We start from the raw sequence: 16,782 nt of genomic DNA, 5'->3' as shown, positions 1-16,782 counted from the left end.
GATAGAATCAGATTAGAGAGGGCTACCAGACAGGGATGTTGTCTCTCTCAACTGATCAGACAGACCGAGGACATCAAGGGAGTAAGGATAAAGGGAACGGAATAAAAACTAGGCCTATTTGCGGATGATGTGATAGTATACATGAGACAACCAGACAAGAGCTTCCCGGCACTGATGGATCTACTGAAGGAATATGGCCACTACTCAGGATACAAACTAAACGTGACAAAGACACAGACCTTAGCATGGAACTATACCCCAACGACGGAAATTAGAGAACAGTACGGGATAAGATGGGACATGGACAAGATTAAATACTTAGGGGTGAACATCACGAGAGGGGTGGGGAAACTGTTTGAGGCGAACTATACACAGATAAATCAGAACATCAAGAGAGACTTAGAGAGATGGACAGTAATGCCCTTGGACTTCAATTCAAGAATAGAGGTCATTAAAATGAACATACTATCAAGGTTACTGTACCTGTTCCAGTCACTACCGATACAAATACCACAGAATCAATTCAGGGAGTGGGACAGACTGATATCGAGGTTCATATGGGCGGGGAGAAGACCACGGGTCAGATATAAAACACTACAACTACCAAAGGAAGAGGGAGGGATGGCAGTACCCAGCCTACAATATTACTATTATGCAGCACAACTGAGAGCAGTGACATGCTGGTGTAACGACAAGTATGAGGCAAGATGGAAAGACATTGAAAAAGAAGGGGAGGGATACAAGGTACAAGCTCTGGTGGGAGATAGGGAACTATTCAAAGAGAAAGAGGGACTGTTAGATCCAATCACCAAGTGCACCTTGACCATATGGAACAGAGTAGTAAAAACGCACAAATTGGAGAAGCAGTCAGGGGTTCTGAGATGGGTAGCACATGACAAGAGATTCAAGCCAGGGAGGTTGGACCATGGATTCAGAAGGTGGGAGAGGGGGGGGGGGGGGGGGCAACAGCGATATGCAAACTGATAGAGAAGGGGGAAATGCAAACCCTACAAAAATTAAAGGAGAAATTTGGACTAGAAAACAGGGACCACTTCAGATATCTACAGGTTAGAGATTACTACAATAAAGAAATAAGAGGAGACAAGGACGAAGAGCAGAATGGAATAATTAGGATGATAGTAAGGGCATACGAAGGAGGGAAAGGAAGGGTAATATCAGCACTGTACCAGGCTATAATGACCAGCAAGGGACACACGACCGATTACATAAGGGAGAAATGGGAGAGAGAACTAGAGATAGGAATAACAGGGAAGGAATGGGGTAACATATGCAAGGTGCAACATTCAACAACAGGATCGAGGATATGGAAAGAGTTTGGATGGAAAAACATAATCAGATTCTTTATAACCCCAGAGCTGAAGGGAAAATATGCACCAACACAAAGAGCATGCTGGAGGATGTGTGGGAAGGAGGGGGCAAATCACATGCACATATTCTGGGGATGTCAGAAGCTGAAGGGGTATTGGGAGGAGATAGGGGAGGCAATGAACAGAATATTAGGATACGGGTTACCACAAACGGGACTGGTGCTTTACTTAGGAGACCTGACACACGAGGGAATACAAGGGGGGGACAAATATTTAATAAAGATAATGTTGATAGCGGCCAGAAAAGCAATAACAAGACTGTGGTACAAAGAAGACCCACCGACAATAGCACAATGGGTAGGAATAGTAGGGGAGATACAGGATATGGAGAGGATAACACACATGCTGAGGTTACAGGAAGAGAAATTTGGAGAAAGATGGGGAAAGTGGGAGGATTACAAGGGGAACGAAAACGACATCACAGAGGAAGAACCAAATGCAACACAAGAGGGCGAAGGGTAAAGGAGGAAAGAGGTTCAAGGAGGGTCTCTGAACCCATGTCACAAAATGCTGCTTTAGTTAGCTTTTTTATTTAAATTTTTGTTTAGGGTATGACAACTGTTTTATGTTTTTCCATTTTATTATTTATGTTTGTGGAATTTCTGCTCAAGTCAGTATTTTCTATTTTGTTTTTGAGTATTACATTTTTTTCTTTATTGTTTATGTCTGTTTAATAGTGTTGTTGATGTTATTGTATATGTTGTGTTGTATGTCTATAAATGTTTAATAAAAATTTAAGTTAAAAAAAAAAAAAAAAAAAAAAGTATAGCTTGAGATCGTATAATATAGCATTGTATAGCAGTGTACATAAAGACCCAATGCATCATCCGTAGCTAACAGTGTACTGCACTGCCACAGGACCTGTGGCATGCTCTGTAAATAGCTCATGTACAGATACCGATATGCCTACTTTGTTTACTTGTTTATTGCACTATGTCGCTCTATTGGTTGGACTCTTATATTATATTATTACTTGTATTATGCACATCGTTGCGGGCGAGACCCCCCGCATTTCACTGTATACCTGTATGCTGTGACAAATAAAACTCTTGTATCTTGTATCTTGTAGAGGAGCGGATGTGGGTGTGGCCAGGCGGATGGGTGTGTACATGTGGAGAAATTTTATTCAGAATTAGATTGAAGAGGTTCCACTACGAGCAGAGCGCTCGCTATACTCATATAACTATGGTTATAGGATAACCGTATGTTTTGACACATTGGTGCATCTGTGTTTTATCTGAACTTGAAGCCACACCGTCATTCTGCTAGAAATTGTATGAAATTAGTGAATAATCTGTATACCATGATGACATCACTGCAGAGAAGCTAATAGCTCTGGCAGAGAGATCAGAGGTTACACCTCGATCGTATAGAAGAGTTCTGCATCAGTCACAGAGGTCAGAGGTCACACATTGATCTTATAGAACAGTTCTGCATCAATCACGGTTAACTGCTCCTACTAGCCCTGACTCTATACTGTATATCAGTGGTCAGAGGGCACACCTCAATCTTATAGACCTGTTTGCTGTATACAAACATACCGTGTTCGAGCCAATCAGCAATACCAACTGATTCACGTGACTATGTTGCCTCAGACCCGCGCGAGCTGCTGCGCAAAAATAATAAGACGGGGCTCTATGGAGAAACCATGGCACTGCCCTGACTAAAAGTAGTTTCAAATGAAAACGGCTGGATGTCATTTAGCCAAATCAGCATGGCTGTGAGTGTGAGTCTTTCACCTTTTACATATCTAGCTTTGGCATGGATTGATTGTTTAGGTCGCTAGGATGGCTAACAAATGCAAATATATTGTAGTCTGCCCTGTTGTTCTGACCATGATTATGTTCCTTTCTGCTCCAGTGATGCACGCGCACACTGAGTCTGCCGTATACAGCGAACAGGTCTATTGAAGAGTTCTGCATGAGTCATAGAGGTCAGAGGTCACACCTCAATCTTATAGAAGAGTTCTGAATCAATCAGTGTTAACTGCTCCGCCACGTCCTGACTCCTGAAGTCATGGAGGGTTCCTGGTCTGGAGAGGAGAGGAGAGGAGAGGAGAGGAGAGGAGAGGAGAGGAGAGGAGAGGAGGGATGACAGAAGAGGAGATGAGGAGATGAGAGGAGAGGAGGAGAGGAGAGGAGAGGAGAGGAGAGAGGAGAAGAGAGAAGAGGAGATGAAAGGAGAGGAGATGGGAGCAAAGGAGAAGAGAGAAGAGAAGAGAGAGAAGAGGAGAAGAGAGAAGAGAGATGAGGAGAGGAGGAGAGGAAAGGAGAGGAAAGGAGAAGAGATAATAGGAGAGGAGCAGAGGAGGAGAGGAGAGGAAGAGAGAAGAGAGGAGAGGATAGGAGCATATAGAAGAGGAGAGGAGAGAAGAGAGAAAAGGAGGAGAGGAGAGGAAGATGAGGAGAGGAAGAGAGAGGAGCAGAGAAGGGGAGAGGAGAGGGGGTTAGGGCAGAAGAAGTGAGGAGAGGAGCAGGAGAGGAGAAGGAGAGGAGAGGAGGAGAGAGGTGGAGAGAGGGGAAGATGAGAGGGGGGTAGGGGATAGGAGATATGAGTGGAGAGGAGGAGAGAGGGGGAGAGGAGACGGTGGTAGGAGATATGAGAGGAGAGAAGTGAGGATAAGAGGGTAGAAGAGAAGAAAGTTGTAATCATCCCTAGATGTAGTTTGTGGAGGTTTGTCTCACCAGCTAATAAAACAGAAATACCCTGTTTGGGTGAATCGTTCCTTTATCTAAGTTCAACCACTAGGGGTGAGAGGTTACCTGGCAGACACGCTCTTGGCAGAGAGGAGTGACAGAGGACAGCCAATCAGCTGATGCCTCTGGTACAGCTTTGATAGGATTCTAGGGCGCAGGAGGCGTGTCAAGCCCAGCTCCCCACCAATCAGAAGGCTGAACACCAAGTCCATCAACAGAGCCTGCAAATCAGCATCCAGCTCTACCGCACTGGACACACACACACGCACACACACACACACACACACACACACACACACACACACACACACACACACACACACACACACACACACACACACACACACACACACATGTATTGTATTATGAATTAATTATGAGTAGGTATTGTTGTATTGTATTAGCACTGCTGTGGCTAATGGGGATCCAAATAAAATTAAACTTAAACACACACACACACACACACACGATAACAACTGATTGACACTCAACATTATTAATCCCTTAACACTTTGAGTGCCACGGACGAGATATCTCGTTAGTTCATGCCAACCGTTGAGTGCCAGCTGACGAGATATCTCGTTTTTAATCGTTATTTTTTTTTATTAGCGATTTCCATTCATATTTCATCAATCTAGCCTCACGTTAGAGCTGCAAACTCTCTCTGAGCTCCATTGGGAAAATACCGCCCCCTATCGTCTCCCAGATGGTACTGCACCCCTTTGGAACAGTCCGGAATCAACATTTTACTTCTCAGGCAAGTAACCGGAGCCGATTGCAGTCTTTGTGGTCCCGCAGAACAGCGTGGAATAATGTGTTCGAGCACCCAGCGTTGGATCAATAAACGCGATGGATATTTGGAATGGCGATCAGGAATTGGAATAATCTTTTTGGAGAACAACTGATCTGAGGTAAGGAATCTATTTGACCAGTTTTAGTATAATCAGAGCTTTTTTCACAGAGATATCAACGTGGGCCCTATGTGTGTGTGTGTGTTTGTGTGCGATCAGGAAATAAGAGATTCGATAATTTCAGCCCGCTTCTCTAGCGTGCATAAGTACACATATATTATCGATAATCTAGCGTTTATTTGAAAACGATTCATAAAACGTGTTTTGTGTATACAGTTTATCACAGAATCTTCTGAAATCTTCTGGAAGTTTCAAGAAACTAGCGTTTTTCGATGGCCATGTTTAGACGGAGAGAGTCTCAACAGAAATCGCAGAAGTCGTCTTGCGGTCTCACTTTTAATTTTGCGTTTAGACTAGTGTTTTGGGAGGGAATTATTCGTGCAGACGAGGCTGTAAAAGTGTATTCACGCAACCCATACGCTACACTGCCTCAGGTCGTTCAGACAACCAAGCGTGCTGTGAAGACCCGCCCTACTCTGTCTCTGATTAGCAGACTGTGGGTGGGGGAATGTGATTGGACCAAAGCAGAGTCACTCACAGACAGTGGCTCCAGTCATTAGATGTGATAGCCGCTGGACTGATTCTTGTGTATTTAAAAGTACTGCCAATGTAGCCTTCAGGTGATCTCCATGGATAGAATCAGACATGCTTGTTCGCTTTGTTTACGCTTCTAGGCTACTGGCGCATGCCTGTGATGTAAGCAGTACGCGACGAGAGCCTTGAGAACCCTTTCGTCATAGTTTTATGCGGTTTGACTGTTCAGATGATAGCGCGAAGGTGTATCGTTTCTAGGATTTCCACCCAGGAAGGTGGTATCACTTTTTTGCGGATTCTCCCCGCAAAAACGCCATTGCCGTATGAACAAAAGGCACATCCGAATAATTTTTTTTATGGATTCACCCGCGAGCATTTCCGTCTAAACATGGCCAAAATGGTATAAAACGGAAATGAACCGATTAAAAAACAATCCGTTTTGACAATGTTGACTGCAAACAAGTCATTGATAAGCGACGGCCACATTAGACACATAGCCATAATTTAAGATGTAGTTTATGCGTTCGCAAATATGATAGTGTCGTAAATTAATTTAATCAAAATGCACGGTCCAGTACTACAGAATGAATTTAAGATCAGTTTCTCCAAGAAAGTAAGTCACAGCTGTTAAGCAGTATACCCTCGCTTGTCAAAATAGGTTTTACAAGTAAGGGCAGGGGTCAGCCTGTAGAGAATAGACCCTTTGATGGTTGGCTGACAATCTCCCCTCACCCAACCAAGTAGATTGAATTAAGGTCATAAACTGACCCCTCCAGACTATATTGAGGTAATCAGGAAGGAGTTTTGTTTATTTTAGGGTAAGAGACCTACCGGCCACTGTGAGAAAACCCCCCCCTGTCAAAACCTTCTGCCAGGAAGAGATAGGATCTTTGAAGAACAGGAACTAACAGGGTTTAGAGCCAGGAACACATATCTTCGCATCATAAACTGAAAATACAGTTGAGGTCAGAGTGCTGTTGACTTAGCCGGACCAACTGGGCCCTTCAGGAAGTGCTAGTGAAAAGGCAGCTGGCAAGAGAGATTATGCGTTACCAAACTATGAAAAAGCTAAATCCAAAAGTAACATAGTCATCAATTAAAAGATAGTCTAGGAGCAAGCAGCAAGTAGAAACAAACACTTTAGTACCATGAATGACACAAATTGGCCACTGAGAAAGCTAAATGTACCATTGTGAACTTATATAAGGAACTAGGTTAATCAAGATTCATAAAATGGTGTTAAAAACAACTGGTAAAAAGCTAAGTTAGATTAAACCATATTATCTATGCAGGAAAACAAGTAAACAAAGTAAACTCAACAAACTACTTAATTAGTTTCTATATAAAATGAGTACTCCCCTTTTCTTGACTCTGACTGTATCACAGAAACAGTAATGTGTCTGCAACTCTGGTAAGTCATAAAATGAAAGTAAGTAATACTGAATATAGTTATGTCACATGTCCTGATGAAATGGCTGCATCCTTTTGACAGGTATGATAAGTGGCTGTGTGGCGCTCATTCTGCGGTCTGTGCGTAAGAGTTTTTAATCAATCAAATTCGATTTAATCCGTATCGCCATGAGACGTCCTACCACCTCCTTACATGGAGTTGACTGATCAACGGTAAGATGACAGACAGCAGAAAAGAGCGTTAGCCAATAGGAAAACGGCAGAGCCCTCGAGAACGTGACATCACGTCTCAGGGGCTCGAAAGGGGGGGAAGGGTTTTTCTCCTCTTTTTAACCAGGGATGCAGAAACGGAAAGAGGAAGCGCTCAGACGAAACCGAGACGGAGACGGAGACGGAGACTAAACAGCTTGAGACTCGAACCTGGAAAACTCCACCACTGAATGAGAAAAGAGATGCCATAACGAGGAAGCTCTCCTGAAAAGCTGCTTAGAGATAGAAATAATTGATGCTGTAAAACCTGATGCTTAAGCGGTTGCTTTTCATTAAAAACAGACAGACCTGTTTTGAACCCGTTGCGCTGACTCCGTCTCCAATCCTTTTAAAAGAACTTGTTACAAAAACGTGTGAGTACCATTCGCAGAGTACCGTAGCTTATCCACTATACAACTTGATACTTAAAGCTACATAGAATCATTGAAAATACACGTTATTCTGGCGCTGTGACTACTGGGCTGAACATCCGATCCTATCCACCATCCTACGGGACTTCAAGATCTCTCAAAGCAGAGCAACGACGCCTGACTTCACCGTCTACAGCGAACGACAACCAGCGGAGTTTTAACGGTGAGTTGACGGGGAAGATGTGTCTGGAATGGTTTAGGATCGGGCAGCGATGGAACGGGGTTGGAATAGAGTGTACTGATTATGTTGTAACGACGGAGATTTGGTTCCAATTCTCACAAGATTGGACTGGTCTCGGTCGGGCAATGTTATTAGATACTTGAGGGTAGAAAAGAAGAGGGGCGATCAGATTGAACAAATACAGATGTGGAATGAAGGGCGAAGATTTTATAAGCAACAAAACGCTATAAACAATTGAATAGTCTAGGGGTATACATGGTTGATTGAGGGGAATGGTTATAATGGTACCACGATTCGTTCATTTAAACTGCGTCCAAGCTCTGCGGCGATTGGGTGAATGAAGCGTGGAAATCGTTATGGGTTTACGGAACCATCCCGTCAGTCAAAATAATGTGGCCTCCGGTAAAGAAAGGATTAAACTGGGTTTGTATTTAGTTCAGATCGCGCCAACCAGGAGGGTATTTTCATGCCAGTCCGCTTAGCAAAGCTAAGACGTTCCACGCGAATTTGTCTAGGACGTGATCCGACATCATCTGCTTAAGATTCGCCTTTTGATTGAATCTAGGAAGGTATCAGCTCGTGAAGGAGAGATACAATCGTAGAAGTGGGGTTTGTGGTCAGAACGGTGAGCACGGATTGGCGGCACAGACCTCCACTTAATGCCGACAAGTGGCCTGCAAATACTCTCCACAGAGCGACGGTATGAAGATGGAGAGAGAGGTGGGGTATAGCGGGGTGAAAATACATGTTCTTGGGATATAGAGCACTTGTGTGAGGAATTGGTTAAAGAAACTGCGCTTATGGTCGGATTAAGGAATGCACTTAGAAGCGGTTAGGAGATGTATATAAAGCACTGTTTAGTAGCGAGGCTAATGGAGACCTGTGTAAGAATGTATATATATATTGGTTAGAAATGTAGGATGACACATACATTGAATCAGGGTTATAAAAGGGGTTGCGTCGTCATAACGTTAACGTCGCGGGTTGCTATATATGCTGCGGTGAACGGAATAGATTGCCGTTTGAACCCGTGAGCTAATGCTATGCTGGGCAAGGCTAATACATGCTAAGCTAGGCTGCAAGCTAACGGGCAATGCTGGGAGCTGGCGGAGCTTGTAGCATCATCTCTGGTGGCTAATGGCTACCGAACGATGCTACATGCTACACAAGGCTAACCGGTGCTAATGATTATAATGTTGATATATGTTAAAATATGAAAGTAACTGTGGAAATGTGAGATGATGTGTGTACATGGTTTGAAGTAGAGGTTAGGAATGCATGGTGAAAATGGATATTTTTTGTAAACAAATGTAGAATCCCGTAACGAAGCCTCGCGCGAAGCTACTCTGGCTTGGAACGAGACCTCGTGGTTGTAAACATGACGTAACTTCTGTGGCGACGTCTCGTGGGAAGCCATCCTTAATGGCGGACTACGAGTCGGTACAGGGAATTCTGGGAATTGGGGTTCATGTTGAGTGAGCACGTCGGCTGACGTCAAGAGCGGGAGTGGCTGCGTGATGACGCACTTGTTATTAGGAGGGTGAGGGCGCCTTCTGCAGGACGTTGGGAGTACTGTGGTGCAATAGAGGTGATGTGCGGATAAATACAGCAGGGGGCGGTGTTGTCTTTGGAGTTGATACACCTCTTTTGTTCCATGGTCCCCCTCGCTTGTGTTGGCTTTTCCTCACCTCCCTCTCTCCCTCGGTTGCCCCCCGCTCCCTCACCTCCCTTTCTCCCTCGCCATCCTGCATTATCATAGTGTGTGCCCCCTTCCCCTTCCCCCTTCCATCTCCTGCATTATCATAAATGTGTGCCATCCTGCATTATCATAGTGTGTGCCCCCTTCCCCTCCCCCTTCCATCTCCTGCACTATCATAATGGGTGCCATCCTGCATTGTCATAGTGTGTGCCCCCCCCTCCCCACTCCATCCATCCTGCACTATCATTCCATTCCATCCTTCCATCTCTTCCAAGGTGTGTGCCCCCCCCATTATGGTACAACTCTTTCCCTCTCTACCATAGTGTAACCCCCCGCGCCATTATAGTACTCTTTCCCTCCGTCCCACTAGGTGAGTTGCTTTAGTGGGGATTACCTGCCCTCCACATCCCTCTCTGTTTCATAGAGGACCTTTCCTCTTTCCTTGGAGCCCCCCCCCCCCCCACCCACGTGCCTTTTTCCTGAAGGTGCTCTCTCTCTCTCGCTCTGCCCTTGCTTTCTTTCCATATTACTCTGTCCCTCTTAGGGGGATCCAGACTGTGGTCAGGGGCATTGTGGTCATGGGCTAGAATACTAACAAATAAGGATATTGGACATGGGGATTAATTGAACTGTTAAGGTTGACTAATGCATGACTAATCTGACCAGTGAAAGATGGTGAAAGGCCAGACGGTGCAACGACGGTCTGCACCACAGGGCTGGTTCGCGAGGGCAATCGCAAGATTGAGGGGAACCAATGCGCCATCTGCATCATCACCAGTGACTCGGGGTGACCTGGTCCGGTCAAGGAGACTTATGAGGGAGCTTCAGGAGATCAGACGACTGGGCGGCAGTTTTATTACGGTGGAGTTGGTTGAGGATAATCTCTTCAACTGGGAGGTTCGGTTATTTCAAGTAGATGTGGACTCTCTGTTGTGGCAGGACATGAGAGAGACGAAGACGGAGTTCATATTGCTGAGTGTCTCTTTCCCTGAAAATTTCCCATTCTCTCCGCTTTTCATGCGGGTACTCTCCCCGTGATTAGAGCATGGTTACGTGAGTAAGGGTGGGGTCATATGTATGGAGCTGTTGACGCTGCGTGGTTGGTCTAGCGCGTATACCATGGAGGCTGTCGTGAGGCAGTTTGCCACTAGCCTAGTGATGGGACAGAGTCGCATGGTTAGAGGGGTGGAAGAGGCAAATGGGGTATCTTTTAGCCAAAAGGAAGCGGAGGCTGCCTTTGAGACCCTGGTGGAAAACCATGACAAATTTGGCTGGCGGTCTCCACCAAAATCGGAGGGTTAGGGGACGCCGCCTACCTCCCTTTAGAGATGAGCTATGTTTTCGTGTTGTTGTATGAATGGTATTGTTGTTTCGGCCCCCCCCTTGTCTAAGTCTCTTTTCCTCCCTCCCTCCCCTCCTTTCCTAGCTCCTTTCCTAGGAACATCACTCCCTCCCTAGCTGTTCACTCCCTCTCTAGACATTCACTCCCTCCCTAGTCGTTTCTCCTTAAATTCCTCCCTTCCTGGCTAGTCTAGCATACTCTAGTCTTCCCTAGACTCCTCTCCCCTAGAAACTCGTATTTGCTCCCTCCCTCCCAAGCCCCTCCCAGGTATTCCCTCCCTCACTGTCACTCCTTGCGTGTGCGTCCCCCTCCCCGGCCCGGCAACACCCTCCCACCCCCTCTCTTCCGCTCCCCTATTAGATAATATTGGAGGGTTGGTTAGGGGTGGGGTGGGACGTGGTGGTGTAATATGGTGAACGTGTTGTTATAAGGGGTGTTGTTAATTGTTGTTTGTGGGGCGTTGCAGGGAAAGTAGGAAACGCGCGGCAGGAGGAGGGAAGCAGGGATAACGCAGAGGAGGGCAGGCCGGTCCAAGGATGTTTGGTTTGTCTAGGCATGCGGAGTGCGCTTTAGTGATGTGCACTCTGGTAACAACTTTCATGTTATGTACGGCGGGAGTTTTGCTGTATTTTTGGCCCCAGGCACCGGAACTGATAAATATAGACGTGGACAAGCAGGCGTTGCAGGAGCCTCACACAAATATGTTTATAAAAATAGCGAGGGAGGTGGCGAAGAGTGCGAATAGGACTGATTGTTATGTGTGCGGCCTAGCACCGGAATCTGCTGCAGCCGGTTTACCGCTTATGGCCCACCCAGTCACTGAGTGTCATAACTCTGTGATGAAGGGATATAATTTGCCTTTCCTATGTAAGGGAGTGAGTGAGGTGAGGATGGAGGCTTATCGTAGGACGGGGCGGTTGCTAGGGGGTGAGACAGGGCAGGCTACGTTGGATGTTGGGCCTATTCCGGTGGCAGTTAGGCCGGAGGGGTTTACAAGGTGTGAGGACGGCGAGAATGGTAAGTATGTGGGCACGTTGGGGAATTGTGTAGGTGGGGTGAGCCTAGGGGCTGCAAAGGTGGCTGCACAGGCTCCCCCAGGTACGTATTGGATTTGTGGTGTAAATGCATATGCAGCATTGCCAGCGGGTTGGAAAGGAAGATGTGCGTTGGGATATCTGGTGCCGGCTATGAGGGTATCTGATGTTTTGCCAGCGTTTCCCAAGACAAGGGAGAGACGGGATGCGGACCATTTTTTCAGGGTGGCGATTCCCTCATATGGGACATATGCAAATATGAAGGAGATTGATCATTTGGCTACAATATTTGAGGACATGGCGGCCACAACGGCGAAGGGGTTTAGCCTAGAGAATGAGGAGATGCGGTCATTAAGGCTAATGGAGATGCAGACGAGGGCGGCTATGGATTTTTTGTTGGCAGCTTCGGGGGGTACGTGTGCGTTGATTGCTCAGGAATGCTGTACTTATGTGCCCGCCAATGATGAAATGGGGATGCCAGGCGTGATAGCACATTTGAGAAACATTACGAGTGATCTCCATGACTCTCGAGAGGGTTCGTGGGATGATTGGGGTCAAGAGCGGCTGGGGTATATAGGTTGGGTAATAATTAAGTACCTACTCTATGCAGTGGTGATATTTGTGATATTAGTCGTATGTGTGTCAGTGATTAAAGCATGCTTTGGGTATCTGATTAGGACTCTCTGCGCAGCCGGCCCGGCGGTGGAGAAGTCACTCTGCTCGGCTGCACCGGTTATGACGAAGATGATGGCGGTAGAGGTGGATGAGGCAGGGAGCCGAGCGGGGGTGGGCATTCCGTTGGTGCCAAGATACCACGAGTACGCCATGGCTACCATTTTGTGATCTGAACTGCTGGACAGTCTGGGTCGATGGGTGGTAGTTGGGGTGTACAGGGGGTATGATAATAGGGGACGCGCCTGGGGATATTGTAAAAGTAATGTTTGTGATGTATGGATGAATTTGTTTCCATAGTAGGTACACAAGGAAAAATGGGATGAGAGTTATTTGGTCCCTGGGGTCTGGTGCTGAGTCTGTACGGTTATGCATGATCGTTTAGCAGGGCACTGGGTTTCCTGGGGTTAATAGACTGGGAGATGAGGCGGGGTGCCTGGGCATTAACTACCTTGTACCTGTGGTGAGGTTATCCTGGCCTCTGTGGGGAGTCTGTAATGGACGCTTCAGAAAACAGAGGGTGGGGCCTCGTGGCGTGCAGGGAGTGGTGTCAGGAGGTGCTGAAGGACGGTGTTAGTGGACACGTGTCTGAGTAAGACAAATGTCCACTGGGGGAATTGTATTGAGAAATGGAAACAGAAGAATGAATGAAATGGGTAATCAGGGTTGAGACACTAATCTGAAATGTTTGTGATTTTCGAGGTGAAACAGAATATTGGAGTGGGACAACGGGGGAAAACATCAGAAAGCCGAGATTCGACGAAAGAGGAATCAACAAAAAAGCGGAAATAAGGGAGTAGACACCGAAGACGCAAACACCACTGTCAATCACAATATCTCTCAAATTTTTGAAAATTGTATGAATTAAGTTAAAGGATTATTCATACTGTTGGTAAAGAATCTCTCAAAAATTAGATGTGGTATGAATTTTAGATAGAAAATATATTCATACTGAAAAGACGGAGTAAAGTGAGATTCCAGTTGAAAATTAAAGAGAACTGTTGTATTTTGTGCTCTGTTTTTCAGCAGTTCTGCCAGGCAACAAGGGCACCGCAAGTCAGGTAAGACTACAGATCACCAGTGAAAAGGGAAAGAAGAGAATAGACAGGGCTACAAGTACCGTTAGCGGTTGTTCAAGCAGGAGATAGTCACAAAAGAATAGACACCTACATTTAGACAGGGAATACAAAGACCACTTTCTTGCCTGCTGCCATTTTTGAAAAAGAGAACCCGAGAAAACTCTGTAGTAAAATCACAAGGTGATGGGTTTGTCGTAGAAAAGGCCGAAGCCTTGACACAACCCTGTTCAGCTCAGCTGGCAGAACTAGTCGCTCTGACTGAAGCGTGCAAAATGGCAGAAGGCAAGACGGTTAATATCTTTACAGATAGCAGCTACGCACAAAACATAGCTTTTCTCTACGGAGTGGTGTGGAAAGGGCGAGGTTTTAAGAGAGCAGATGGTACCGCCATAAGGCACTGTAGTCAGATAACCAATTTGTTGAAAGCCATAATGAAGCCCAAACAAATTGCGATTATCAAATGTCCTGCCCATAAGTCTGATGAGTCTAAGGTGACCAGAGGTAACAACATGGCAGATGTCGCTGCCAAGCAAGTGACAGGTGCGGACAGAGCAGGTAAGGTATTGGTTATCACACATGAGGTGGAGTTGGAAGATAAGATTACTTACAAAGATGTTTTGACCTTTCAGGAAGAGGCGAGTCAGGTGGAGAGAAATCTCTGGTCAGCAAGAGGGGCTAGTAGGGATGGGGCAGGTTTGTGGCGGAACCATGAAGGACTTGTGGTTGCACCAACGGGCCTGGTCGGACTGCTGATCCAAACTGTGCATGATTTCTGTCATGCACACCGGAGAGAGATAAGTAGGAAAATAAAGGAGTATGGTTTTTGGGCGCCAAACCTGCTATGGCAGATTGATTGTGTGATAAGTAGATGTGCGATTTGTTTGAAAAATAATGCACGAAGAGGGATCGTTGTGTCCCTGGGACACATCCCCACACCAAATGGCCCAATGAGAGAACTTGTGATTGACTATGTAGACATGATAAAACCGATTAACCAAAAGAGGTACATTCTTGTCGTGGTGTGTCGATTTTCAAGGTGGGTAGAGGCTTGCGCGACTAAACATAAGGATGCTGCCTCAGTGGCTAAGTTCTTATGCCGTGATTTGGTAAGTCGTTACGGAATTCCAGATAAAATCTGCAGTGATAATGGAAAAGAATTTGTGGACAAGACTGTACGTTTAGTACTCCAACAAATGGGGATAAAACAGCGTTTCGGGTCCGTTTACCACCCTCAGAGCCAGGGGGCTGTGGAACGCATGAACGGGGTACTTAAGAACAAATTGGTTAAGATCTGTCAACACACAGGTCTAAATTGGCTGAGTGCGCTACCGCTGGCCCTGATGGCGTGTCGATCAAGCGAGATTCGGGGCCTGCGTTTAACACCGCACGAAATGTTGTTTGGCCGATGTATGGTTGTGCCAGGCTTGCGCGCAGCAGGCAAAGGTCCGAGTTTGGACAGTCTGGACCACGAGATGCGTGAGTACGTGAAGTACATGTCAAAGATCCATGGGGCAATCTATGATTATGTCTCTAGTAAACAAGAGACAGAAGAGGAGGAGAATAGGCGGAATACTCCTCAGATAATACCAGGAGATTACGTTTATGTAAAAGTGTTCAGACGCAAGTGGTACGGCGCGCGGCGGGAAGGACCATATGAGGTCGTAAGAGCTACGGAAAAAGCTCTACAGGTTAAAGGATCACCAATGTGGTTTCATCTTTCGCATTGCGTAAAAGCCCTGCAAGATGGGCAAGAATTGGAATCCGAACCCCTGTTCATTGATCAAGAACAGGAGGAAATGCACGACGAAGGGGAAAATGAAGACGATTATGGGGAACCAGACAGGGGGCAACATGATGGTCCCTCTAGGGGAAATGAAGGGAGCCAGACAGAGGAGATCATGAATTGGAATTGAAAAATGATGATTTTTCCTCTGTGGACTTTGGCGGAGTGCCAACAGCGGTACAGAAGACGCCGGAGGAGATAGCGATTAGCGCAAATGCAACGGAAAGGCCACGTCCAAAAAGAGTTATCAATAGACCTCAGAGGTTTCAATGAGGATAACTGGCAGAATTGCAGCTAAGAGTAAATAGACCTCAGAAGGTCTTTGCGAAGGAGAAATTTAATTTTTTATGGTTTATGGTTTAAGTCTCCTTCGTTTTTATTAGAACTGTTAGTCTTTTATTGGTGTGATGTAATAATCTTTTCTTGCAGAGTCAATTACACAAAATAGACATATTTGGTTAATTACATGGATAATGTATAGTCATAAACAAAAAAGCTGATAAATGGTACGATGTTCTTTTTGTATAAAGAAACGGACCTAGACTGGATGTCATATTAATAACTGATAATGTGTATAACTGTGCAAGAAGAAAAGGTAGGTGAAATGATGAGTTTTGGATTTTTTGGATTTTTTAATATTGTTGAAATCTTATAGAAATATTATATCATTTTTTATTTTGAAATTTACTGGTTACATAATGAGGGTAGACCCCTCAGAGAAGGGATTGTCGTCAATTAATTGAATAAAAATGCACGGTCCAGTACTACAGAATGAATTTAAGATCAGTTTCTCCAAGAAAGTAAGTCACAGCTGTTAAGCAGTATACCCTCGCTCGTCAAAATAGGTTTTACAAGTAAGGGCAGGGGTCAGCCTGTAGAGAATAGACCCTTTGATGGTTGGCTGACAATCTCCCCTCACCCAACCAAGTAGATTGAATTAAGGTCATAAACTGACCCCTCCAGACTATATTGAGGTAATCAGGAAGGAGTTTTGTTTATTTTAGGGTAAGAGACCTACCGGCCACTGTGAGAAAACCCCCCCCTGTCAAAACCTTCTGCCAGGAAGAGATAGGATATTTGAAGAACAGGAACTAACAGGGTTTAGAGCCAGGAACACATATCTTTGCATCATAAACTGAAAATACAGTTGAGGTCAGAGTGCTGTTGACTTAGCCGGACCAACTGGGCCCTTCAGGAAGTGCTAGTGAAAAGGCAGCTGGCAAGAGAGATTATGCGTTACCAAACTATGAAAAAGCTAAATCCAAAAGTAACATAGTCATCAATTAAAAGATAGTCTAGGAGCAAGCAGCAAGTAGAAACAAACACTTTAGTGCCATGAATGACCACTGGCCACTGAGAAAGCTAAATGTACC

The 16,782-nt window shown here is 45.5% G+C and overlaps 1 protein-coding gene across 1 annotated transcript in view; it reads right to left on the bottom strand.

The window, feature by feature from the left end:
* Nucleotides 1-16,782, bottom strand: part of LOC311223294 (rap guanine nucleotide exchange factor 1-like) — a 147,761-nt gene that overhangs the window by 44,053 nt on the left and 86,926 nt on the right. The window contains exons 12-13 of the mRNA XM_084308087.1: nt 4,151-4,333; nt 3,336-3,420 (exon numbers count right to left, since the gene is read on the bottom strand). Coding sequence (XP_084164213.1) covers nt 3,336-3,420; nt 4,151-4,333 — 268 coding nt within the window. The remainder of the gene's footprint in view (nt 1-3,335; nt 3,421-4,150; nt 4,334-16,782) is intronic.

Source organism: Notolepis coatsorum, assembly GCF_963971535.1.
Source record: "Notolepis coatsorum genome assembly, chromosome: 2".
Lineage (NCBI taxonomy): Eukaryota > Metazoa > Chordata > Actinopteri > Aulopiformes > Paralepididae > Notolepis > Notolepis coatsorum.
This window is presented reverse-complemented; position numbering and strand designations above follow the sequence as displayed.